We start from the raw sequence: 27,464 nt of genomic DNA, 5'->3' as shown, positions 1-27,464 counted from the left end.
TGCATGATTTTTTAACTTGTGTTTCATGATTGCATTATTTACATTCGCTACACTTTCGGTTTCTTGACTTTCCTCCATAAAATTGCGATGAAGACACGATATAAGTCCTGTGTAAATTAAAACGACAACAAAAAGAACAATATACGGCTGGGGAAGAAGAGACCCGGAGAGACCGGATTCGATGTGCGATGGACTTCAGGAACAGCCTTGCTACTGGATACATGCCGATGAGCAAACCGTTCAATGGAGACAGCTCACACGCACATTTTCGTTATTTAGTTGGATTTGTTCGTCTGTTCTTTCTCCTCTATTATTACGCATGCTTGATGCTTTATTAGTTCGACGGCCCAAATGTGCCCCCTAGCGTCTTGCTGGCATTTTTGACTACCAAATACACAAATAGACCAAATGGTTGCATTTACTGATAAAAACGGTACACCGATAATGTGTTTGATGTATTTTAGTATTCTACCAACCTTTTCAATATCATAAAAAACTTTTATATTTCTTATCAATGAAATAAATCGTTAAATATTTTGCCAATTATTAAATGTCAAAATGACGCGACGCTTCTCGTGAATGACGCAGACGAAAGTTCGATGAGGTTCACTATAAGTAATTTTTGATATTATTCATACAAAATTCTAAAATCGTGACAAAATAGGATGATGGGTTAGGAGGGTGAAAATTTGGTTACATATGTATTTTTTGACGCTTAATCTAAAAAAAAATACAAAATAAAAAAACCATAGTCGAGATGGCCTAATGGTTAGAACGCATTAATCTTAACCGATGATCGTGGGTTCAAACTCGGGCAAGCACCACTGAATTTTCATGCGCTTAATTTGTGATTATAATTCATCTTGTGCTTGACGGTGAAGGAAAACATCGTGAGTAAACCTAATGGAAAAAATGGAGGAAAAAAATGTGTCTAATTTCATTGACATTCTGCCACATGTGTATTCTACCAACACGCATTGCAGCAGCGTTGTGGAATAAGCTCCAATCCTTCTCCTCAAAAGGGAGAGGAGGCCTTAGCCCAGCAGTGGGACATTAACAGGCTGTTACTGGGTGGTACCTACCCAGACAATGCCCAAGCCTACCACTAAGTAAATACTATTACATTTATTTATTTTATTATACGAATTTTTCATAATATTGAAACATATAACAATATTGTATGTCGTTAAATTTTTATATAGTTTTCATTTTAAAATAATGTTTTGTTTCCATAAATCATGTTGAATAATATAAAGCGTTTTACCACATATGTACTTGGTAAGAAATATTTACTCCAAGTATATTATATTAGCGCTTTAAGCGCTTCACTCGTTTTATAATAGGGAATTGTTAAGAACCAATTTCTATAGGTCTTCACAAATGAAAGGTTTTCATATCTTTCAACCCCTTTATTGCTAATCTATCATTAAGAAATTTTTGCATACACGTTGTCAGAAGTACAGCGACACTAAGTACCTAATACCTGCTACCCGCTCCGACCAGGGCGAACATGTAAGGTCACTAGTTACTATATTTATACCAGCTAATCGTTCCGGCTTTGTACGGGTAGATAAGAAGAAATATATCTTGGATAGGATTTGAATAAATCCGTTCTCAGTGAGCGTCTACGTCGGGGAAGTAACTAACAAATTTCCAGTCAATCGGGCGGATAGTTTAGGAGATCTCGTGATGAGTGGTATTTCGCTTATATATATATAATAAATAACCCATAAAACAATATATAATACGCTTTTTAAAATAAATGGAAAACATGTTATTATTCTAATTTCGTGTACAAATATAAATGCAATTTTCAGTTTTAGTCTGTACAACGCAATGTAGAAAATACGACGTGAACGAAGAAGCCCATAAACTCTACGGTGAAGACTTAGACTCGGTACTCCAGAGGTTCAGACGGACTCCGGAATATTTGAAGATATTAAACTATAAGGTATATATATTTTTTCTTGTTTTATATACAGACATTTTTATAAAATACAAAACTAAAATAAAAAGAACAAAATACACATTACAAATTTAAAGCAAAAACACGCCGTCTAAAAGATTGTCCTGTGGCATTGTACCCAAGACGCTGGCACTATTGCCTCTCTACACCGCTAGACTCAGCCTTTGGGCTAAATAAGCGCCAGCTCTTGGGTCACCAGAAGTGTGGACCAGTTTCTTAGAAATATCTTTTATGATTCTTTTTGTATCGGACGACCATGGACCCAATGTTTCAAAACCCAGCTCCGCAAATTCATATTCGTTGGATAAATGTGAATATTTGCGGCGCTTGAGTATTTGAGCAGCTTCAGCGGCTCCACTGGCTTTACAATACGTATTCTTGATATGAGATACTGCCAGCGTATCTACGCAAGTTGCATAAGGTATTGTTTTGTTAGAATATGTCCTATTTAACTGTCTCGTTGGTCCAGTGGCTAGATATAAGGCAGACGCCAAGGCTTAAACCCCCGGAGCGGACTATTTAGTTATTGGGTTTTTCTGTCAAAAAATTCTCAATAGCAGCTCGGGGTCTAGAAGTTTGAAGTGTGTACACTCCCGCGCCTCTGAGCGCACGTAAAGCCGTCGGTCCTGAGCCTGAAACTTTTCTGGTCGTATTGAATTGCAGTCCCATCGGATTATGAAAGTGAGGGAATAGAGAGTGCACCTGTGTTTGCAGGAGGGTATGTATGTATGTAAGATTTATGTTGAGTTCATTATAACAAAATAAATAATAAAAAGCACAACATACTAGGACAATTTCTATAATTATTTATACAATGGATACTTGAAACATGAAATTATTGAATGTTCAAGATCGAAATACATTATGCCAAATTAGTCTAGCCTAGTTTATCTCACGTCAATAGATGGCGTTAGATATATTTTACATCGGGCTTTAAGAATGTTTTTTTTTCAAAGTACTAAGTAAGTTTTTTAAATTCATAATGAGGGAGAACAGTTACACTATCTGAACGGCAGTACATACTCGGTGGTTTTATTTTGAAGTCTCACAGTACTATCGGGTAACCCCAAACATTGAATGTTTTGTTATGATGCAATGGGAAAGTTCTGTGTCTGGAGTGGATGTATTGTTTCAGTTGGAAGACTTGACAAAGTCCATGGAACGAATCTTCGCGGAAACTTTCTACCACTATAACACTGAGTTGGAAACGGAAGTCAGGAGAATGTTTGGCGGGAACGCCACACAGCTCCGATCGTTTCATCACCCTTTTGAGCGAGTATTTTTAACATGTTCCCGAATTTCTTCCGCCGGTTTTCCTCAGTTTAGAGTTCTTTTCCGAACCGGTGGTATTTTTTTTTTTTGTATAGTTACGCCGACAAGCAAATGGGCACCTGATAGGAAGTGGTCACCAACATATATAGATTCATTGGCTTTCTAAGAAATGTTACTCATCGCTTACATCGCCAATGCGACACCAACCTTGGGAACCAAGATCTTATGTCCCTTGTGCCTGTAATTAGTATGTAGTATGGTAGTTTCTCATTGACAATTGATAAGTTTGTATAATGCTTCTATGTTGAATAAAGTAATTTTGATTCAATATAAATGTTTGTATAAAGTGAGATCACCAAGAAAATATGAGATTAGAAAGGGAGGAGCAGATGTGTTTGTGAAAATGACCATTGGCTAACACCAGCACCCCTAATACGTGGGCACTAGACAGGACCTCCTGTATTAATAATTAAGTATTTACATTTCTCAGAAAAATCATTAATAGGAAAAGAAAAATTTTAAAATCCGGAACTACTAAATCTCGGGTCGATGAACTCGATACCTACCTGAAGCAGTTTTCGGTACTTAGTATAGAAGAATCGAACCGCGTCCGAGAGATAGGGTATGAATATTTTGGGTAAGTTTTTTTATAATATAGGTAGATGGTAAGTGGTCACCACCGACAAAAGATATTAGCGCAGTTAGAAATATTAAGCATTCATTACATCGCCAAAACTTGGGAACCAAGAAGTCATGTCCTTTGTGTCTGAAGTGTCACTGACTCACTCCTCCTTTCAACCCCTTATTAGCGTTAGAATATTTGATGAGTAGGCGGTACCTAGTTAGGTACCGCTTACTTACGGGCTTGCACTAAAGGCCTACCACTAAGAAAAAGACACAGTAGGATAGATATATATTGATATTGCTGTGTACCGGTTTAAAAGTATGATTTGTGTAATTACGAGCACAGCGCATTAAAACAGACAAAAGGACATAACTTGTTGAAAATATGAACGTACTCCGAACATAATGACGCTAAACCTCTTTAGTGCCACTGTCAATAATAAAAAGAAAATGTTTTTTTTTATAGTATAGGAAGGCGGATGAGCATATGGGCCACCTGATGGTAAGTTATCACCAACGCCCATAGATATGGGCATTGAAAGAACCACCTTGGGAACTAAGACGTTACCCTTCAAATCGGAACACAACAATACCAAGTACTGCTGTTTTTCGGTAGAATATCTGATGAGTGGGTGGTACCTACCCAGACGAGTTTGCGCTCTCAAAGCTCTACCACCAATAAATATAATAAAAAATGTCTGTCATTGTAGCCGAGATGGCCTAGTGGTTAGAACGCGTGAATCTTAACCGATCATCGTGGGTTCAAACCCGGGTAAGCACCACTGAATTTTCATGTGCTTAATTTGTGATTATAATTCATCTCGTGCTTGACGGTGACGGAAAACATCGTGAGGAAACCTGCATGTGTCTAATTTCATTGAAATTATATCACATGTGTATTCTACCAACCCGCATTAGAGCAGCGTGGTGGAATAAGCTCTAAACCTTCTCCTCAAAAAAGGGAGAGGAGGCCTTAGCCCAGCAGTGGGACATTAACAGGCTGTTACTGTAACCACGCTCCGTTTTTTTATTTAACCTTTCCCCAGCCTAGCTCAGTAAATAATCCGATACTAGTTTTAATTACAACCAGTTCTTGTAGTGTCTTTTTATAACTTGCTCGTCTGACTTCTGAATTTTTTCACCACGTGCTATATTCCTGCAGCTAACTAATATGACTTTGTTATTCGAAGCCGGTGTCTCCATGCGTTCATGGAAAACTTCGCGACGGAAGACAGATTGCCAATTTCAACGCAATTACCGGATGGGGGTGATCAGTCATTAAAGATTACAACGGAACATAATCACCAGGTAACTGATGAGGTCCTGATCGATTTCGGCCATCGTGACCATACCATAGAAGAAGTTACCCAACGCATATGTGTGTGCGCAAATACAAGCACTATTTCCTCACTCTTATAACCCGATGGGACGACAAATCCGACACGATCGGAAATAGTCCAGGCACAGGATCGACTTTACGTGCTATTCAAAGCACGGGATTGTGTGAACCTCAAACTACTTTCGAGAATTTGTCGATACAAAATCTCTATACATAATTTCGGATTCGCATTAAGAAAGGCTTAACGTAGCCTTACTTTGAGACAAATCAGAATATTGTATCATTTAATACGCGATATCCAAATAAATTGTATATGCTACCGTGTAAAACAGCTCTCTGCTCAAAGAGTTGTACGGTAGTGAAAATTTATAATAAGGTGCCTTCTGCCAATAAGGTTGGTTTACAAATGTTTTTACGCGGTAAAAGAATTCCTGCAATAAATATTTGAATGAAGAATTATAATGTAATGTAATTAAGTTAAAATAATTTTAATTTATAATTTAAGTTAAAATATTTGCATGTCATAATGTATGTATGTTTTGTTTAAAGCAAATAAATAAATAAAAAGCCGGATTGGTCAAGTGGTAAGATCGCGTGAATCTAAACCGATGATCGTGGGTTCAAACCCGGGCAAGCAGTACTGAATTTTCATGAGCTTAATTTGTGATTATAATTCATCTCGTGCTTTACGGTGAAGGAAAACATCATGAGGAAACCTGCATGTGTCTAATTTCATTGAAATTCAGCCACATGTGTATTACACCGACCTTGGTAGAATAAGCGTGGTGGAATAAGCTCCAAAACCTTCTCGAAAAAAAAGGGAGAGGAGGCCTTAGCCCAACAATGGGACATTCACAGGCTGTTACTGGTAAATAAATGGAATTGAATTGAATTAGCCTTAATTTGTTACGTATTATACCAACAGGTAACTAAAACAAGAGAGACAACGGAAACGGAAACTACTGAAGGAGACTACCTCACCACCATTGCTCCACCAATTCTTCGAACCTTCAAACCTATTAATACCTAATTAAAATATCACACTCAAATTTTGTAAAAGCAAAAAATAAATAGTCTTTATAACATAATTATAATAAAATATACCATTGACAACAATTTTTTCTTAATTGATATATGACAATGGTAAATAGTTACAAACGCGTTAACGAAGTTATAGACGTTAACAAAGTTATAGTTATAGTTATCCCGCATTGGAGCGGCGTGTTGAAATAAGCTTCAAATTCTTCTCCTCAAAAAGATAGAGGAGGCCTTAGCCCAGCAGTGGGACATTTACAGACTGTTACTTACTTACTTTTATACAGCAATAATAATATATCTAATATGCAAGTGTACAAAGCACTTCCATATTCATAATTAAAATTAACATAAAATCAGAAGTAAATTTTTAAAAATGTTAAAATTTAATTTTATATCTATATAGGTACATTAATCAGTAAAAAGTCAATTAGAGATATCACAATTGCAATTATTAAAAATATTAATTAAAACTAATCACGCATTTCATGACTAAATGAATTCCTTAAAAATTAAAAATAATCTTTCTTTGCATATTTATGCTTCAATTTATATGTAAGTTTTACGTAGACTGGCTTTTTACAAATTGTTGTTGTAACAAATATAGCATAAAGTATTTATATTGGAAGGGTTATGAGCAAGCTGGTCTGGGTCCAACCACTCATCAGATATTCTACCGCAAAATAGCAGTACTTGGTATTGTCGTGTTCCGGTTTGAAGGATGAGTGTGCCAGTGTAATTACAAGCACAAGGAAAAACATAACATTCCTAAGGTTAGTGGCGCATTGGCGAAATAAGCGATGATTAACATTTCTTACAATGTCAATGTCTATGGGCGTTGGTGCCCACTTACCATCAGGTAGCTCATATGCTCGTCCGCCTACCTATACTATAAAAAATAAATAAATTATAAGATGAAAAGTACAAGCGACATTAACCTAAGCCTATTTTTTATACATAAACCTCTTCCTCTACTTGTATTCAAAAAAATATGAGAGGTCAGCCCAGCAGTGGGATGTACTGCGATGAGTTATCTGTCATAGACCTCACGCGTTGCCTTGTGAGTATGAATACTATCATATGAGTATGAAAGTTATCGAGATGAAATACAATTGTTTAGTACTTTTTATAGTTTTGACATATTACTGACATATAAATCGTATTGTAGATAAAAGTTTTTTAAGTAACAGCAACAGAATAATACTTGTTATGATCTTTTGTAAAACACCATCAATAGACTTTGACAAGCGTGAAGCATTTTTAGCACTTTTTAAAGTTTTACCTGGTGGGCTTTGTGCAGGCCCGTAAAATATTCTGCCACTCGTCAGATATTCTGCCGCCAAGCAGCAATACTTTGAGCCAATTTAACTACAGGCACAAGGGTCATATCATCTCAGTTCCCATGGTTGGTGGCGCATTGGTGATGCAAGGTAATTATTTTTTACATCTTACATCGCTAATATCTATGAGCGTTGGTGACCACTCACCATGAGGTGTCTCATTTGCTCGTCCGCCTGCCTATAACATAAAATCCTTATATAACTAAAATTTTATGTTTAAATGTTTATATTTAAACGAAGCCAATATCGGATTGGCTTAATGAATTGGCTTGTTTATGGGCCTTGATTGTACCATAACGATATGACGCTCTCTTATGGGGTCATATCTCCGCTCCCTACTCCCTTGTATGTCTACGTATACTATACACTTCGTTGCTATATATAATAGGAATATATTATTTTAATAAACAACACATGGAATTATTCATTTTACACCACATTTATTGATTAGTATTATACAATTATAAATTGTTTTAATAAATATCAAATTCCATAATTCCCTATTATCAATGACCCCTCTACCGGCCTTGTTTACTCAGTGGAAACAATAGCGTGTATTCTGTTGACACAGATGCTTAAAAACTTAAAAACGTCGAGCATCTATTTGTCTCGTGGTTATGTCATATATTAAATTAAATAAACTTAAGTTGTTATAAAATTTGACGTGTCGGATTGCCATCCCATTGAATTATGAGAGTTAGGGAGTAGAGAGTGCACCTGTGTTTGCGCACACACTTGTGCACTATAATGTCTCGTGTGCAGTTTGGTAATCTCTCTTGAGATTGGCCGCAGTGGCCGAAATCTTTCTGGATGATTATAACTTTTGATACACTGGACCGATTTTGATGAAATAAAGACTAAATAGTAACTTAGAATTGTCACTTATAATAATTATATACCATATAAGTATAACGGACAAATATACAAACAGACACTTCAAATTTATTTATATGTATATATTTAGAGAGCAATTTGGTATGCTAAAGACATTATTTTTTTAATATAATATATTTGGTGACGCAGATATGTAAAGTTTTACGTCCACTAAGCTTAAATCTATATCGCTAACCGCTTCATAATGAAATCCGGTATTTCCACTGCTGGGACAAACATCCATTCTGTAAAGTCCCACTTGCGGATATAATCTATTACATTAAACAAAATATATTATAATATATTTGGCTTGGTGGCATAGACTTTACTTTACTTTACTTTAATACTTTATTGTACATCACACCACAAAGAGAAAAATACAAAACATGTATATTGCCTAAATAAATGTACAATTAAGGCATATAGTAAAATAGGTACCACTTATCGTCAGGATATTCGCCAAACAACAATATGTATATTATGGTTTGAAGGTTGAGTGAGCCAGTGTATGAGGTTGGTGGTTGGTCGCATTGGCATTGAGGGAATGTTTGATGTTTTTTACAGCACCAAAGTTTTTTTTAAAAAAAAAAACAAGGTTATGAAATTCATGCTTGTCACGTCAATGGCTTTACAGCGGGTGAAATTGCGAAGCGCATTCACTTATATATAAATATTATATACCTTCTCATATATATAAGTATGTAGGTATATAGGTAGGTAGGATACTGCAAGACTAATAATATCCTGGTACATTATTCACACACGGCCATCTGATTCCAAACTATGCAGAGCTTATACTATGGAAACTAGACAACTGATATACTACATATACTACTTTTCTTTTTTAAATACATACTTATATAGATAATTACACTCAGACTCAGGGCAAACAGAGATGTTCATGCACACAAATGACTGTTCTGGGTGGGAATCGAACTAAAACCTTCGGCGTGAAAGGCAGGTATCTACCAACCACGCCAACCGGCCCGCCAAACTGTTGAATACTTTGCCTGAGTCTGTATTTCCTGATAGGTACAACGTTGTTGTCTCCATGTTAAATCCAGAATAAACAGGTTTCTTCTAACAAAGAGTGCTGCGTTCTAGACCGTGCCGTTGCTTAACATCAAGCAAGAAAACAGTCGAACGCTGACTTATAAATGATAAAAAAAATGATTTAGTAGCTATTCGTGTTAATATAGATCAATAATATGATAGGCAAGGTTCCTTTATATAAATAATATAAATAATTACATATTTACTAATAATAATTAAAAATAAAAATTTCAATAACTTTTAAAACATTTGACATTTAAGGACTTTTTAAGTTATATTTTATTAAATATGCTCCGCAGTTTTACTTGCTTTAAACTAAAATGATTCCTGTGGCCTTTTCTGTCCCCTTTCATCAACTCAGGTGGGGGGGGGAGGTATGTACTCGTCAGCTCTGAAAATGACACATGAAAGCGTACCGACACATACATACAAGAAAACAATACAATGATATAAGAACACTGGCTATCGTTAAATATGAAATTCCGGTGTGCGTGTATTAGAAATTCTTTACGTTCTGAACGGCTTGACAGATTTTGATGAAATCCTTTAGTTATGAATAAATAAACGCTAGCAGAATCAACTTTTTTTATAGTATCGCCAAGCGGACGAGCATATGGGCCACCTGATAGTAAGTGATCACCAACGCCCAGAAATACATTGGCATTGTAAGAAATGTTTACCATCGCTTACATTGCCAATGCGCTACCAAGCTTGAGAACTAAGATGTTACGCCCCTTGTGCCTGTAATTACACCGGCTCACCCTTCAAACGGGAACACAATAATACCAAGTACTGCTGTTTTGCGGTAGAATATCTGATGAGTGGGTGGTACCTACTCAGACGAGCTTGCACAAAGCCCTACCACCAGTAGTATAATTTAATACTAATTATATCGTGACGTATATACTATAATGTTTAATATTTTTAAGGTATTTCCTACCTCGCACGATCATTTTGTGGAACCATAACGCTGCTGACTTATCTGAACCGATATGAGATAGAAACCTTCGAGAAAAGAGCCAACATTCCTTAAAAGCAACGTTTGCAGGGGGCAAACCCTCCGGTGTTGCAAGTGCTCATGGGCGGTGGTAGTCAAATTCCATCAGGTGAGCCTTACATAAAAAAGAGGTTTTGCATTTTATATTGTTTTTTTTTAAATTTTACTTCTTATGCGATTGTTAGCTTATGGACCTAATAAAGAAAAAAAAATGTAGAATCAGAAATGAACAACGCTATTTTACATGATAAAAAAGTGGCTTCGAATTTCATATTTGTTTGTTTTTTTTTATTTCTTGTGTGCGACATTTGCTTGTGAACCTAATAAAGAGAAAAAAAATGTCACATCAGGGTTGAACAAAGCTATTTTACATAATAAGAGACGGCTGACGTTATTGGCCTATCAAAGCCTTAACAATAATTTATATTGGATCAATAAATGTTAATCAAACACATCTGATTAAACATTAAATTTTTCATTGTTTTAATTACTATAAATTGGAATATTTTATCATGTTTGTTATAATTTTCACGTTCCAATCGTGAAAATGGTGTCCCTCAAGCTCTTGATTTTGGTAGCTTTAGTAAGTATTTTTTTTTATTATTCGTTTATAATTTTTAGTTTGTACGGCTTAGTGCAAATCGATCGACGCATTACATATTGTACCCCAGCAAACTTTATATGCCCCTTTAGGTTGGAAAGGTGAGTGAGCTAGTGTAGCTAAAGACGTATCATCTTAGTTCCCAAGGTTGGTGGCGCATTGCCGATGTAAGGGATGTATTACGGCACTTGTTTACCCCTCCGCGTAACTATCATTTAAAAAAAAACAGCGGTTTTTTTTGGTTTTGTTAACTCATAATTAGTTATATTAAGTTTAAAGGAGGCATTTATATTGAAATCACATTATTTTTTTATATATATAAGTATAAAATAGCAGACAGTATAGATCCGTACGAAAACTTTAGGTTGTAATAACTTTTTATAGAGTAAACTGATGAAATAAAGATTAAACATTACTAATTCGAGATCATTTCCATTCCGCAGTGAAATATAACTTTCAAAAATCTAAGTAGAACTTCAAAATAAAAATAAAAAATTACCAGAATCACGGGCAACACTGTCTGGGAAAATTTTGAAATCGCCCATTTTTTTAACATAATACAAGATTATTTTTTGCAATGACAATACATTCAGTTGTTATAAGTATTAATAAATACTAAATTGTACGACCATTTTATATGTTGCCATATCAATCAACTAGCTGTTGCCCACGAATTCGTTCGCGTGATTGGTCTTATTACACACGATGGCTGTAGCGGTTGTGCCTTTAACAGGCTTGCGGCTGAAACCCCTTAGAAATTCCGTTCGGTAGTTTTGTAAATAAGCGTGTATATAGACAGAGACAGTTCTATTATTCATTACATCCTAAATTTATTCAATATATATATTGAATAAATTTACATAGGGAGGTGAATTTCACAAGTGCAACCTCCTTGGCCGAATATCGTGTGCAATGTGTCTAATGCTAATTTTTTAAATTCTGTGGCTTATCTGAGTTGTACTGACTCTTGTTTTTTGTTCCCAGGTTGCTACTGTAGCTTGCAGCCCCCACCATCGAGTTGACCATAGGAAAAAAGTGAGTTAATTTTATTAATTTTATATTATACAATTACGACAAAGCGAATGAACTTATCGCTATTAGTATCGTTATTAAAGTCATTTTATAGATTTTTTACTTGGTAGTTGAGCTTTGTTCAAGTCCACCTGGGTGAGTATTACCCACTCATCAGATATTCTACCTCTAAACAGCAATAGTGAGTTAGTGAACTACAGGTACAAGGGACATAACATGCTAGTTCCCAAGGTTGGCGGCGCATTGGTGATGTAGTGATTAATTTATGTTATCACCAATGGCTATTGGTGGTGGAGACCATTACCATTACGTGCCCCATTTGCCCGTCCGCCTACCCGTAAAAGTTAACAAAAAATAGCATTTGAGTATGAATTTAAGCTATAAGTAGATAAGTGTAACAGTGTCGTGGTATATATAGAGATATATTACTCGAGAACTGTTTGCAGTGTGTAATACAGCAGAGATATTAGCGAATCGTATGGAATATGTAAATCTAAGGTTTTTTAATGTTTAGTCCTACTACTATTACCGTAACCGTAACAGCCTGTGAATGTCCCACTGCTGGGCTAAAGGCCTCCTCTCCTCTTTTTGAGGAGAAGGTTTGGAGCTTATTCCACCACGCTGCTCCAATGCGGGTTGGTAGAATTCACATGTGGCAGAACTTCAGTGAAATTAGACACATGCAGGTTTCCTCACGATGTTTTCCTTCACCATAAAGCACGAGATGAATTATAATCACAAATTAAGCACATGAAAATTCAGTGGTGCTTCGCGTTCTTACCACAGGGCCATCTCGGGCCTACTACTATTGTCTATGATAAATTATCTATTTAAATGAATTGTTTATTTTTCAGAAGGGGCTTACTATTTCTGCAAGCTTAGGTATCATCTTCAAGGGCTTGAAGCGTAAGTATAAACAAACAAATATAAAATTCTAATTTTTTTTATTCGAATTTAATATATTTAAATCATATATTATAACAAAAGATATATTTTTAATGATAGAGTGGGCCCAATTTTTATTTCAACCCCATATTCCACGATCTATAATATTTCTTTTTCAATGTATTTTGAAATGATTACCTTCAGAAAGGTACCTAGCTCCGATGGGGGGAAACCGGGTTATGTGGGATTCATATCCACTAAAATCACTGTGATGGCCGTCCTCGGCACGAATCGGAGAGGCTGCGAGATCGTTCTGATATAACTTATCCGCGGCCTCTCCCGTGCTGTGTTCTGCTCGTGGCTCGACGGAGCCTTCAGGGGACACGATCGTTTTTTTTAGTTCAGCTCAGCTCGTGGCTGGGCGGAGCTCTCCTTAGGGGGGGGAAAGGTAATCTCGTCCCCCCCCGCATTCCTCGCTAGTGCGTAGGGCAGCGCAAGGCCATCCCGGCTGCTATCCTTCTCAGGGCCATCTGAAAAAGGGACACGATCCTATCCTAAGTTAACTCAATTCTTGATCATTGCTACACATTCATAAACATCTTTAATTTACTTACCAAAATAGCCAGGTTACACACCTTTAACAAAAATCTATTCAGAAATTTTAATAATATAATTAGCGCCATCTATTGGTACCTTTATCATACTTAGGAATACACTGCGTAGATTGTTTAATGTCACTTCTATTTATATATTTATGATATTTTTTTCTAGCAACATCCAAGATATGCGACTCTCAAGCCCAACAAAGTCTTCTAAAGCTAAGTAAGTTAACAATAAACACTATAAAAACCTCTTAACAGCCTAATATTACACGAATTAATTCAAGAGTCGATATTGCCAGTAGCGTAATCCGTAACTTGGCGCCGCAAACACAAATTGTTCGTACAATAATTGTATGAATTAAGAAGTATTAAATTGTTAATTGGTTATAAATTATTGGTTAATTGATAGTAGGTGGGTAACTAACTGATAATATATTTTAGAATACTCACGTATGTCAAATCAAAAATTAACAAATGTTGAGTAACAATTTTCTTTTTTAATATAGTTACAATTTATAATAATTATTTAATTTAAATTTATTTTAACTTAACTAATACACAAAGAAAACTATTTATTCCATTTATTATATATACATATATAATTATAATTAATATTATTATAAATTTATTTTTTATCGTAACGATAAATGTCGTCAACACTAGACGCAGTTTCTATATTATTATATATATTTAAAAAAAAACCACCATTAATTATTTAAAATGCTAACAAAAACCAACTAAAATGAAAAATAGCCCTCAAAAACGCTACGCTTAAATTTCGCGCCAAAATTAATATTTATCTTCTGTGACGGGCGATGACGTTTTTCGTTTATTTAAATATGTTCCGGAACAAGGATTTGATACATTCAGTCGAAGATTGTTAAGAATACAGTCGTAAATATCTTCCCTGCGCGATTCAGAAACGCTACTTAATCGATTAGCGCCATCTATTGGTACTGTATCGTGTACTTATTTTTAATTGAACAATTTTGTTTTCAGGAAAACCAAAGAACTTCAACGATGTCTTGACATTCTTCGTTCACCGTAAGTTTGAAATATATTTTTATTGATTGCAGTTTAAAATAGGAGTTTAACAGGGGAGTAAAGACAAACAAAAAAACCTATGACCTTGACTTGGATCGTTATGGATACGTGTAAAAATGGCGCTTCGTATGTCGGCGAAGTTGTTATCGGAACTTTGGAAGTACATTTAAAGTTGATATAAGTAGTTTGTAGTGCTTAATGCAGATCTACTAACAAATCTCGTGGAATTTCCAAATCTGAACTTCGTTTATCTTTACTCCTTCTTGATTGGAATTGGGTTTATATATAAATGTAAATTTCCTGTCTGCCTCGTTGGGCTAGATATAAGGCCGCAGATTCTGATGTCCTGGATTCAAATCCCAGAAAAACCAAATAAAAAGTTATTGGATTTTTCTGTCAAAGACTCTCAACTCACTAGCATCCCGGAGTGGAAGTTGAAAGTGTGAACACTCCCGTGCCTCGGAAAGTATATAATAAAAGAGAGAGTGCACTTGTGCTTGCGCTCTCACTTATGCACTATAATATGTCCTGCGCAGTTGGCTAATCTCTCTTGAGATTGGTCGCTGTGTACAAATGTGCCGAAATTGGTCAGAAGGACATTCTTATCATGTAAATTGGTCTAAAAGTCGGTTTCTTGTACCGACAAGAACCGTCTCATGGTAGAATCTACAACGAACCTGTAGTTTTAAATTAATTTAATACTGTAACAAGACCATTCTAAAGCGCTTTAATGATTACTTGAATGAATATTTGATTATAATTTTTGAATATTCTTTGCAGTGACACTAGGTGCCGGAGGCATCATGGACAAACATTATGAAGGCTGTAAGTTTCTTCTTGAAATTCATCTATTAATATCTAAATGTATTGTGCTATTCAGCCTTACGTATAAACATGGCTTAGCGGCTGATCAGTTGTTTTTTTTCAAATATAGATTATTAATTGTTTTCTTTTTACATTTCAGTGGGCTCTCTATCTACGAGAAGTAAGTTTACTTTTTATATATATATTTTAATAATACAACCTTAGTTCATAGACAAAGGCACTTCAAATGTAAACAACAACTGTTTACATTGATAATTCGCTGTTATTCATGATATTTAAATTATATCTCTTGGGCATGTTAATGGCTACTCGTAAAAACTTCGCTTCGATAAATGCAAGTTTTTCGAAGTCAGTAACTTTTGATGATTTCCATTCAAAAAAACTTTCTTTAAGCCCTAAAAATCCGTAAATTTTCACCTGCTAGACTATGGCTTCTTCTCTTGAGATTGAAACTTTTTCCACTTAATATTCTATAGAAATATACGTACTAAGTATGCGCCAGCTCTTGCCAGCTCCGAATCTATATCATGACCTACCCCGCCAGCCAAAAATAATATACTTTAATCTCTAACCACTTCGGTTCGACTTGAATTGTCAAAATACCTAAAAGCTTTGGATCTCTAAGTCTGGGTTTGGCTCTTAAGTCACCAGAAGCTTAGAATAGTTTCTTAGAAAGGTCTTTTGTTTTTTGGCTCCTGATTTTTCCAAAACCCAGCCTATGTAAATACATCACATTCAAGTTTTTAATAGGGCATAGTATTATGAGAGCAAAAGTTTATTGCTGTCTGAGTGCTTCCAGGCAACCTTTACTGAGAGGGTTGTTAAAATAGAAAGATGTATGTTTTGTTTTGTGCAGAATATGCTTAAATCTAAAATGTATTTATCCCTTTCCAGTGGTCATTGCCCTCGCGAGAATCAGCGTTTGTCAACTGGGCGCCAACAGTAAGTATCTTTAAAGCGGTTAAAATAAGTTTAAATAATTCTATTTATACATTTATTTATATATTATTATAAACGATAAATTAAAAAAAAATACACAGTAGAGGCAATATAAACTTGTAATTTTTTTTAATTCACGTTAAAGTTAAAGGACTAAAAAGTTATGCCAATCATTTATTATCTTATTTTAATTGTTTAGAAACAATTTTTAAAAGTTCAAACAATAAACCAGCGCTGAATTCTCTGTAATACAAATGTTTATTTATCTAAATCGAAGATTCATTTATGACATTATTTAGTTATTTATTGTTATATATAAATGTGTACCGTTTATTTCTTTGTCCAAAAGAGTTCCATTCAAAACCACACTTCTGTGCGAGGGACTTCACGCAGTTCGGAATCAAGGGTGCTGCTAAGAAAATTGACGACGTCTACACCCGTTTCAAAGTTAATAAGGCAACAGAACAAGTCAAATATTTGATCAACAAATACACCCACAATAAGGGTAAGTAAATGACTATGATTAATGAAAAGCCAAAAACTGGACTGGTGGTAGAGCTTTGAGCAAGTTCGTCTAGATAGATACCACCCACTCATCAGATATTCTACCGCAAAACAGCAGTACTTGGTATTGTTGTGTTCCGGTTTGAAGGGTGAGTGAGTCAGTGTAATTACAGGCACAGGGGACATAACATCTTAGTTCCCAAGTTTGGTGGCGCAATGGTAATGTAGCGATGGTTACCATTTCTTACAATGCCAATGTCTATGGGCGTTGGTGACCACTTACCATCAGGTGGTCCATATGCTCGTCCGTCTTCCTATTCTATATAAAAAAGCCATAGAAAATATTCAATATTATAATAATTATCGATTCGTAAGATATAGCAGTTTTAATGTCACCTAATTATTAATGGAACTTTACTTACGGCCTCAAGTGAAATACGATATCAGTTGTTTTTTAAAATAGACCGTCAAATGAGCCACCAAATAAGTGGTCGACACCGCCCATAGACATTGGCACTATGAATATAAACATTACTTACATCACCAATGCACAACCAACATTGTGATCTAATATTATCCCTTGTACTTGTTACTCTGGCTCCCTCACCTTACAAACCCGATCACAACAATTAATACTAAGTACTTTTATAATAGTACTTGGTTGTAGAATATTGTCTCTACCGTCAAGTAAGTTTTTCCGAATAGCACTTAATTAATGGCACTAAGTTTTCATCATACTCATCCCTAAAACAAGTTTTACGTTTAATTAAAAAGCCAATATGAATGTTATTAGTTCTTTGAATAAAAGGTTTTTCTCAATATATATTTGACATTTTTTTCTTTTTTTCAGGAATCGATTCTGTCAACGGCACAGTGAAAGTATACTTCAGGGTTTGTCTAAATTTGGCCGCGTTACTTGACAGTAAGTCCTAATTAATATAATACTTTAGAAAACGTCATGTCAGTTCCATATTTACGCAATAGATGGTGTTACTGGTTAGATAATCGCGCTAATGTTGTTAACTGGAGAAAGTGTATTATAGACTTTGATGTGTGATGAAGTGTGAGCATAGGAGATATGGACGTCATTCGGCACCAGAGAAGGCTCAAATTTAATGAGCAGTAGGGTCAACAGCATTTACACAATCAGAAAAAATATTTTTTTAATTAATTCCGACAATTGTTAGCGACTAAAGGGAGGGTGAACTAGGCAGCCGCTTGAGGCGCCTAGATCTGGAACGTGCTCCGCATGCCACCTAACCATCCACTTAATTCGAATACCTCTATCCGTGTAAACATTTTTTTTTTAATATAAAGAGGCCTACATGGTTAAGCCTACCAGCCAATACCAGCCTCAAGATTAACATTCGCCCTCTCGAACAAAACAACTAACGTTAGGAACTAATTTCGATACAGAAATTCCTTTTAGACCATTCTTTCTACGTGTGTTTTACTTGCTGTGGGCCAGCTATCAAAGAAAATCCAGTATTCATATTTCAGCAATTTTTATACACGATATATAAGTTATTTAATTAATGAACATATTTTTAGTTTTAAGACAACTAGTAGCGCCATCTATAATTAACATCTAATAACTAATTGCAGAATTATAATCAAGTTACTTCATTGTAGAATAATTTGATTATGTATTTTCAGATAAAGCCAATTTGAGCGCGAATCTATTCAGCACATTGCTGTTACAAGGTAAGTGATTATGTACATATATATATAATGTGAAGTCGTAAATAGGCTGTCTAGTTGCACTGATAACCAGGAGCAGATTTAGGGATCAGGATACAGGTTATTAAAGGAATGTTATAAAGAAAAACTTTGATATGTTAACATAACATAATCTCATATTTTAATAGATTTGCAAGGAACATTATAAGCGCTATATATATTTTCTAGAACATTCCCTGAGACGAGATTTAATAATTAACACAGACTATATTTTACTTAAGCCTCTGGATGGATAAGCTAGTCAAATAATAAGTTAATTACTTTTTTAAAAGTATTGTACAGTTCAAAAACGCGCAAACATTGTTCTCAGATTAATCAAATGACAAGAAATCAGTAAAGATTTCTTAAACAAATACATCACAAGCCGACCACTTTTAATATATTATATACATCTCCATATAATTGTTAAAATGTTAATCTGTTCCGCCGTTTATTAAAATACTCGACTGGTAAATGGTTCAATTATATTTGGAAGATAATTAATGGGTCTCATTTTCCCGGGGTCACTGGTGGTAGGGCTTTTGTGCAAGCCCGCCTGGGTAGGTACCACCCATTCGTCAGATATTCAACCGCAAAACAGCAGTACTTGTTATTTTTGCATTCCGGTTTGAAGGGTGAGTGAGCCAGTGTAATTACAGGCACAAGGGACATAACGGCGCATTGGCGACGTAAGCGATGGTGAACATTTTTTACAATGCCAATGTCTATGGGCATTGGTGACCACTTACCATCAGGTGGCCCATATGCTCGTCCGCCTTCCTATACTATAAAAAAAAGTCTCCACTTCTGTATCCGATCCGGTTAACCACTAACCATAGACGATTCTGAGAACAATTAAAACCATAATACCTTTGAGATACGCTGTATAATTCGAGGTTTTTGGATTCAAGTACCAGTTCGAGCTAAAAAATAGCTTCTACCAGAAGTACTTGGAAATTTCTCGTGCTTATTAACAACAATCGATTTGTTTAGTTTCTTGAAATAAAAACTGACGTCTATATGTAGACGTTGCTTAGCTGTTTAGTTAAAATATGATATCTGTTTCTGTCATCATTGATTTGACATGTGAGAGAAAAAGACAGAGCATTGCTTAACAAATCACTAAGCGACGTTTATAAGGCCGTTATTATTTTCTTTTGTCTTGTATTAATATGTATTTTGTTTTTAGTATCCATCATGGTTGGTGCAATTGCTAATGGATACCACTACTCGCGTAAGTTACTTTTTTTTTTTTAAATAATAACGAAATTAATTTTGAACCCTATTATTATTGTTATTAGAGGTTAATTTTTCTTTCTTTCCTGATCCACAAATATGAGTCTTTCATGTTGTTATTGCACGTTGAGTGTTCATGTTTTCAGGCACACATTAAAGCAGTTACAATAACTAAACTTACGCTGACGTCATTTGACGCACGAAGTCTTATAGCTTCCTACCGTGTATCGAGCTCTTTTACCCTTGCATATCGAATTCCTTAATGCATTTGCAAATATTTATATCGTTTTGATTAGAAAAAAATATCGTGATGATTATTTTGTCTTTAGTTTTGTAGTATCCTGAAAAAAACATTATTCCAATCGAAAGAGTAAAAATTAAAAAAAAATAACACCTTAGATTTACATATTCCATACGATTCGCTAACAGCTCTGCTAGCTCTCACTACAACCAGTTTAACTCGATTTATCTTTATTTACTATTCCATTTATATATGTATGTCCAGTTTAATTTTACTTCCAAAGTTCTGAGAAAAACTTCGCCGACATTAAAAACGCCTTCTTTTGGGCAAATCCATAGGAAATATCATATATTATTAAATATATCGACCAATAATATCGCATCATTTGAATAAGTTATAGGTACAATCAAATATTTATTACGCAACATAATTAATACGAGTCATTGATCCTTTACAGAGTATTTACGTGGATATCTAGAGAAAACATTTATTTACTGACATCAATTTGAACTAGAAAAAATAATAAGACAACGATTTCTGCTTTAAGATTAAACTATATTTTATTTTTCAGTCGGCAATCAAGTTTCAGTCAACATTATAAGAACGTGTCATCCCATTATTATAAATTACGGTTTCCCCGGTAAGTGTAATTTCAATACAATAAAAAAATTATATTATTTTATTTAAAAATTAAATATATATATTATTAAAATGACTATTTCAGGAATTATTGACAAAATCGATATTATCAAGAAAACTATAATCATTTGCAACGGAAATGGCGGCCCTGTGAAAGGCCCTGACTCAGATAAGTCAGATGATAACCAAGATGACGACTCGGAGAGCCCATGGGATGATTCGGACGAGCAATCTGATGACGATAAAAACAACGATAAGAGTACTGGTAGCGGACAAAGTACTGGCAATGGACAAGCCTCTGGCAGCGGACAAGGCTCAGGCAGTGCAAAAAGCACTGGCAATGCTCAAGCCTCTGGAAGCGGACAAGGCTCAGGCAGTGCAGAAAGCACTGGCAATGGACAAGCCTCTGGCAGCGGACAAGGCTCAGGCAGTGCAAAAAGCACTGGCAATGGACAAGCCTCTGGCAGCGGACAAGGCTCAGGCAGTGCAGAAAGCACTGGCAATGGACAAGCCTCTGGCAGCGGACAAGGCTCAGGCAATGCAGAAAGCACTGGCAATTCACAAGCCTCTGGCAGCGGACAAGGCTCAGGCAGTGCAGAAAGCACTGGCAATGGACAAGCCTCTGGCAGCGGACAAGGCTCAGGCAGTGCAGAAAGCACTGGCAATGCACAAGCCTCTGGCAGCGGAAAAGGCTCAGGAAGTGCAAAAAGCACTGGCAATGATCAAAACACTAGCAGCGGACAAGGCTCAGGCAGTGCAAAAAGCACTGGCAATGCACAAGCCTATGGCAGCGGACAAGGCTCAGGCAGTGCAAAAAGCACTGGCAATGGACAAGCCTCTGGCAGCGGACAAGGCTCAGGCAGTGCAGAAAGCACTGGCAATGGACAAGCCTCTGGCAGCGGACAAGGCTCAGGCAATGCAGAAAGCACTGGCAATTCACAAGCCTCTGGCAGCGGACAAGGCTCAGGCAGTGCAGAAAGCACTGGCAATGGACAAGCCTCTGGCAGCGGACAAGGCTCAGGCAGTGCAGAAAGCACTGGCAATGCACAAGCCTCTGGCAGCGGAAAAGGCTCAGGAAGTGCAAAAAGCACTGGCAATGATCAAAACACTAGCAGCGGACAAGGCTCAGGCAGTGCAAAAAGCACTGGCAATGCACAAGCCTATGGCAGCGGACAAGGCTCAGGCAGTGCAAAAAGCACTGGCAATGGACAAGCCTCTGGCAGCGGACAAGGCTCAAGCAGTGCAGAAAGCACTGGCAATGCACAAGCCTCTGGCAGCGGAAAAGGCTCAGGAAGTGCAAAAAGCACTGGCAATGATCAAAACACTAGCAGCGGACAAGGCTCAGGCAGTGCAAAAAGCACTGGCAATGCACAAGCCTATGGCAGCGGACAAGGCTCAGGCAGTGCAAAAAGCAATGGCAATGGACAAGCCTCTGGGAGCGGACAAGGCTCAGGCAGTGCAGAAAGCACTGGCAATGGACAAGCCTCTGGCAGCGGACATGGCTCAGGCAGTGCAGAAAGCACTGGCAATGGACAAGCCTCTGGCAGCGGACAAGGCTCAGGCAATGCAGAAAGCACTGGCAATGCACAAGCCTCTGGCAGCGGACGAGGCTCAGGCAGTGCAAAAAGCACTGGCAATGATCAAAACACTAGCAGCGGACAAGGCTCAGGCAGTGCAAAAAGCATTGGCAATGCACAAGCCTATGGCAGCGGACAAGGCTCAGGCAGTGCGAAAAGCACTGGCAATGGACAAGCCTCTGGCAGCGGACAAGGCTCAGGCAGTGCAAAAAGCACTGGCAATGGACAAGCCTCTGGCAGCGGACAAGGCTCAGGCAGTGCAAAAAGCACTGGCAATGGACAAGCCTCTGGCAGCGGACAAGGCTCAGGCAGTGCAGAAAGCACTGGCAATGGACAAGCCTCTGGCAGCGGACAAGGCTCAGGCAGTGCAGAAAGCACTGGCAATGGACAAGCCTCTGGCAGCGGACAAGGCTCAGGCAGTGCAAAAAGCACTGGCAATGGACAAGCCTCTGGCAGCGGACATGGCTCAGGCAGTGCGAAAAGCACTGGCAATGACCAAAACACTAGCAACGGGCAAGGCTCAGGCAGTGCAAAAAGCACTGGCAATGCACAAGCCTATGGCAGCGGACAAGGCTCAGGCAGTGCAAAAAGCACTGGCAATGATCAAAACACTAGCAGCGGACAAGGCTCAGGCAGTGCAATAAGCACTGGCAATGGACAAGGCTCTGGCAGCGGACAAGGCTCAGGTAGTGCAAAAAACACTGGCAATGATCAAAACACTAGCAGCGGACAAGGCTCAGGCAGTGCAAAAAGCACTGGCAATGCACAAGCCTATGGCAGCGGACAAGGCTCAGGCAGTGCAAAAAGCACTGGCAATGGACAAGCCTCTGGCAGCGGACAAGGCTCAAGCAGTGCAGAAAGCACTGGCAATGCACAAGCCTCTGGCAGCGGAAAAGGCTCAGGAAGTGCAAAAAGCACTGGCAATGATCAAAACACTAGCAGCGGACAAGGCTCAGGCAGTGCAAAAAGCACTGGCAATGCACAAGCCTATGGCAGCGGACAAGGCTCAGGCAGTGCAAAAAGCAATGGCAATGGACAAGCCTCTGGGAGCGGACAAGGCTCAGGCAGTGCAGAAAGCACTGGCAATGGACAAGCCTCTGGCAGCGGACAAGGCTCAGGCAATGCAGAAAGCACTGGCAATGCACAAGCCTCTGGCAGCGGACGAGGCTCAGGCAGTGCAAAAAGCACTGGCAATGATCAAAACACTAGCAGCGGACAAGGCTCAGGCAGTGCAGAAAGCACTGGCAATGGACAAGCCTCTGGCAGCGGACAAGGCTCCGGCAGTGCAAAAAGCACTGGCAATGGACAAGCCTCTGGCAGCGGACAAGGCTCAGGCAGTGCAAAAAGCACTGGCAATGGACAAGCCTCTGGCAGCGGACAAGGCTCAGGCAGTGCAGAAAGCACTGGCAATGGACAAGCCTCTGGCAGCGGACAAGGCTCAGGCAATGCAGAAAGCACTGGCAATTCACAAGCCTCTGGCAGCGGACAAGGCTCAGGCAGTGCAGAAAGCACTGGCAATGGACAAGCCTCTGGCAGCGGACAAGGCTCAGGCAGTGCAGAAAGCACTGGCAATGCACAAGCCTCTGGCAGCGGAAAAGGCTCAGGAAGTGCAAAAAGCACTGGCAATGATCAAAACACTAGCAGCGGACAAGGCTCAGGCAGTGCAAAAAGCACTGGCAATGCACAAGCCTATGGCAGCGGACAAGGCTCAGGCAGTGCAAAAAGCACTGGCAATGGACAAGCCTCTGGCAGCGGACAAGGCTCAAGCAGTGCAGAAAGCACTGGCAATGCACAAGCCTCTGGCAGCGGAAAAGGCTCAGGAAGTGCAAAAAGCAGTGGCAATGATCAAAACACTAGCAGCGGACAAGGCTCAGGCAGTGCAAAAAGCACTGGCAATGCACAAGCCTATGGCAGCGGACAAGGCTCAGGCAGTGCAAAAAGCAATGGCAATGGACAAGCCTCTGGGAGCGGACAAGGCTCAGGCAGTGCAGAAAGCACTGGCAATGGACAAGCCTCTGGCAGCGGACAAGGCTCAGGCAATGCAGAAAGCACTGGCAATGCACAAGCCTCTGGCAGCGGACGAGGCTCAGGCAGTGCAAAAAGCACTGGCAATGATCAAAACACTAGCAGCGGACAAGGCTCAGGCAGTGCAGAAAGCACTGGCAATGGACAAGCCTCTGGCAGCGGACATGGCTCAGGCAGTGCGAAAAGCACTGGCAATGACCAAAACACTAGCAACGGGCAAGGCTCAGGCAGTGCAAAAAGCACTGGCAATGCACAAGCCTATGGCAGCGGACAAGGCTCAGGCAGTGCAAAAAGCACTGGCAATGATCAAAACACTAGCAGCGGACAAGGCTCAGGCAGTGCAAAAAGCACTGGCAATGCACAAGCCTATGGCAGCGGACAAGGCTCAGGCAGTGCAAAAAGCACTGGCAATGGACAAGCCTCTGGCAGCGGACAAGGCTCAGGCAGTGCAGAAAGCACTGGCAATGGACAAGCCTCTGGCAGCGGACAAGGCTCAGGCAATGCAGAAAGCACTGGCAATTCACAAGCCTCTGGCAGCGGACAAGGCTCAGGCAGTGCAAAAAGCACTGGCAATGGACAAGCCTCTGGCAGCGGACAAGGCTCAGGCAGTGCAGAAAGCACTGGCAATTCACAAGCCTCTGGCAGCGGACAAGGCTCAGGCAGTGCAGAAAGCACTGGCAATGGACAAGCCTCTGGCAGCGGACAAGGCTCAGGCAGTGCAAAAAGCACTGGCAATGGACAAGCCTCTGGCAGCGGACAAGGCTCAGGCAGTGCAAAAAGCACTGGCAATGGACAAGCCTCTGGCAGCGGACATGGCTCAGGCAGTGCGAAAAGCACTGGCAATGACCAAAACACTAGCAACGGGCAAGGCTCAGGCAGTGCAAAAAGCACTGGCAATGCACAAGCCTATGGCAGCGGACAAGGCTCAGGCAGTGCAAAAAGCACTGGCAATGATCAAAACACTAGCAGCGGACAAGGCTCAGGCAGTGCAATAAGCACTGGCAATGGACAAGGCTCTGGCAGCGGACAAGGCTCAGGTAGTGCAAAAAACACTGGCAATGATCAAAACACTAGCAGCGGACAAGGCTCAGGCAGTGCAAGAAGCACTGGCAATGGACAAGCCTATGGCAGCGGACAAGGCTCAGGCAGTGCAAAAAGCACTGGCAATGGACAAGCCTCTGGCAGCGGACAAGGCTCAGGCAGTGCAGAAAGCACTGGCAATGGACAAGCCTCTGGCAGCGGACAAGGCTCAGGCAATGCAGAAAGCACTGGCAATGCACAAGCCTATGGCAGCGGACAAGGCTCAGGCAGTGCAAAAAGCACTGGCAATGGACAAGCCTCTGGCAGCGGACAAGGCTCAGGCAGTGCAAAAAGCACTGGCAATGGACAAGCCTCTGGCAGCGGACAAGGCTCAGGCAGTGCAAAAAGCACTGGCAATGGACAAGCCTCTGGCAGCGGACAAGGCTCAGGCAGTGCAAAAAGCACTGGCAATGGACAAGCCTCTGGCAGCGGACAAGGCTCAGGCAGTGCAGAAAGCACTGGCAATGCACAAGCCTCTGGCAGCGGACAAGGCTCAGGTAGTGCAAAAAACACTGGCAATGATCAAAACACTAGCAGCGGACAAGGCTCAGGCAGTGCAAGAAGCACTGGCAATGGACAAGCCTATGGCAGCGGACAAGGCTCAGGCAGTGCAAAAAGCACTGGCAATGGACAAGCCTCTGGCAGCGGACAAGGCTCAGGCAGTGCAGAAAGCACTGGCAATGGACAAGCCTCTGGCAGCGGACAAGGCTCAGGCAGTGCAAAAAGCACTGGCAATGGACAAGCCTCTGGCAGCGGACAAGGCTCAGGCAGTGCAGAAAGCACTGGCAATGCACAAGCCTCTGGCAGCGGACAAGGCTCAGGCAGTGCAGAAAGCACTGGCAACGCACAAGCCTCTGGCAGCGGAAAAGGCTCAGGAAGTGCAAAAAGCACTGGCAATGATCAAAACACTAGCAGCGGACAAGGCTCAGGCAGTGCAAAAAGCACTGGCAATGCACAAGCCTATGGCAGCGGACAAGGCTCAGGCAGTGCAAAAAGCACTGGCAATGGACAAGCCTCTGGCAGCGGACAAGGCTCAGGCAGTGCAAAAAGCACTGGCAATGGACAAGCCTCTGGCAGCGGACAAGGCTCAGGCAGTGCAAAAAGCACTGGCAATGGACAAGCCTCTGGCAGCGGACAAGGCTCAGGCAGTGCAGAAAGCACTGGCAATGGACAAGCCTCTGGCAGCGGACAAGGCTCAGGCAGTGCAGAAAGCACTGGCAATGCACAAGCCTCTGGCAGCGGAAAAGGCTCAGGAAGTGCAAAAAGCACTGGCAATGATCAAAACACTAGCAGCGGACAAGGCTCAGGCAGTGCAAAAAGCACTGGCAATGCACAAGCCTATGGCAGCGGACAAGGCTCAGGCAGTGCAAAAAGCACTGGCAATGGACAAGCCTCTGGCAGCGGACAAGGCTCAGGCTGTGCAAAAAGCACTGGCAATGGACAAGCCTATGGCAGCGGACAAGGCTCAGGCAGTGCAGAAAGCACTGGCAATGGACAAGCCTCTGGCAGCGGACAAGGCTCAGGCAGTGCAATAAGCACTGGCAATGCACAAGCCTCTGGCAGCGGAAAAGGCTCAGGAAGTGCAAAAAGCACTGGCAATGCACAAGCCTCTGGCAGCGGACGAGGCTCAGGAAGTGCAGAAAGCACTGGCAATGGACAAGCCTCTGGCAGCGGACAAGGCTCAGGCAGTGCAGAAAGCACTGGCAATGCACAAGCCTCTGGCAGCGGAAAAGGCTCAGGAAGTGCAAAAAGCACTGGCAATGATCAAAACACTAGCAGCGGACAAGGCTCAGGCAGTGCAAAAAGCACTGGCAATGCACAAGCCTATGGCAGCGGAAAAGGCTCAGGAAGTGCAAAAAGCACTGGCAATGATCAAAACACTAGCAGCGGACAAGGCTCAGGCAGTGCAAAAAGCACTGGCAATGCACAAGCCTATGGCAGCGGACAAGGCTCAGGCAGTGCAAAAAGCACTGGCAATGGACAAGCCTCTGGCAGCGGACAAGGCTCAGGCAGTGC

The 27,464-nt window shown here is 39.9% G+C and overlaps 2 protein-coding genes across 5 annotated transcripts in view; one reads left to right on the top strand and one right to left on the bottom strand.

The window, feature by feature from the left end:
* The window catches only part of LOC126779896 (catenin alpha), a 400,158-nt gene that overhangs the window by 168,205 nt on the left and 204,489 nt on the right, over positions 1–27,464 (bottom strand). The gene's annotated exons all lie outside the window — the stretch shown is intronic.
* On the top strand, positions 1,154–6,311 carry LOC126780104 (uncharacterized). Of its 4 annotated transcripts, none has more exons than XM_050504369.1 (6): positions 1,154–1,278; positions 1,818–1,951; positions 3,102–3,238; positions 3,729–3,860; positions 5,053–5,170; positions 6,127–6,311. In XM_050504369.1, exons 1-6 carry the CDS (start codon positions 1,239–1,241, stop codon positions 6,229–6,231), a joined length of 666 nt encoding a protein of 221 aa, XP_050360326.1. In that variant the 5' UTR covers positions 1,154–1,238; the 3' UTR covers positions 6,232–6,311. The 4 variants fall into 4 exon arrangements, with proteins under 4 accessions (XP_050360326.1, XP_050360325.1, XP_050360328.1 ...); XM_050504368.1 differs by having other exon boundaries at positions 3,729–3,875; XM_050504370.1 differs by lacking the exon at positions 1,154–1,278 and adding an exon at positions 1,573–1,696 and having other exon boundaries at positions 3,729–3,875.

This window comes from Nymphalis io, chromosome 30, assembly GCF_905147045.1.
Source record: "Nymphalis io chromosome 30, ilAglIoxx1.1, whole genome shotgun sequence".
Classification (NCBI taxonomy): Eukaryota; Metazoa; Arthropoda; class Insecta; order Lepidoptera; family Nymphalidae; genus Nymphalis; species Nymphalis io.
The sequence above is the reverse complement of the archived record's forward strand: the minus strand, read 5'-3'. Positions and strand labels throughout refer to the sequence as shown.

Excerpts from the sequence above, each read along its gene's own strand:
- LOC126780104 (XM_050504368.1), top strand. The coding sequence starts at position 1,239 with ATGTTGAATAATATAAAGCGTTTTACCACATATGTACTTG. Across the intron at positions 1,279-1,817 it reads TTTTACCACATATGTACTTG|TTTTAGTCTGTACAACGCAA; the intron begins GTAAGAAATATT and ends TGCAATTTTCAG. Across the intron at positions 1,952-3,101 it reads TGAAGATATTAAACTATAAG|TTGGAAGACTTGACAAAGTC; the intron begins GTATATATATTT and ends GTATTGTTTCAG.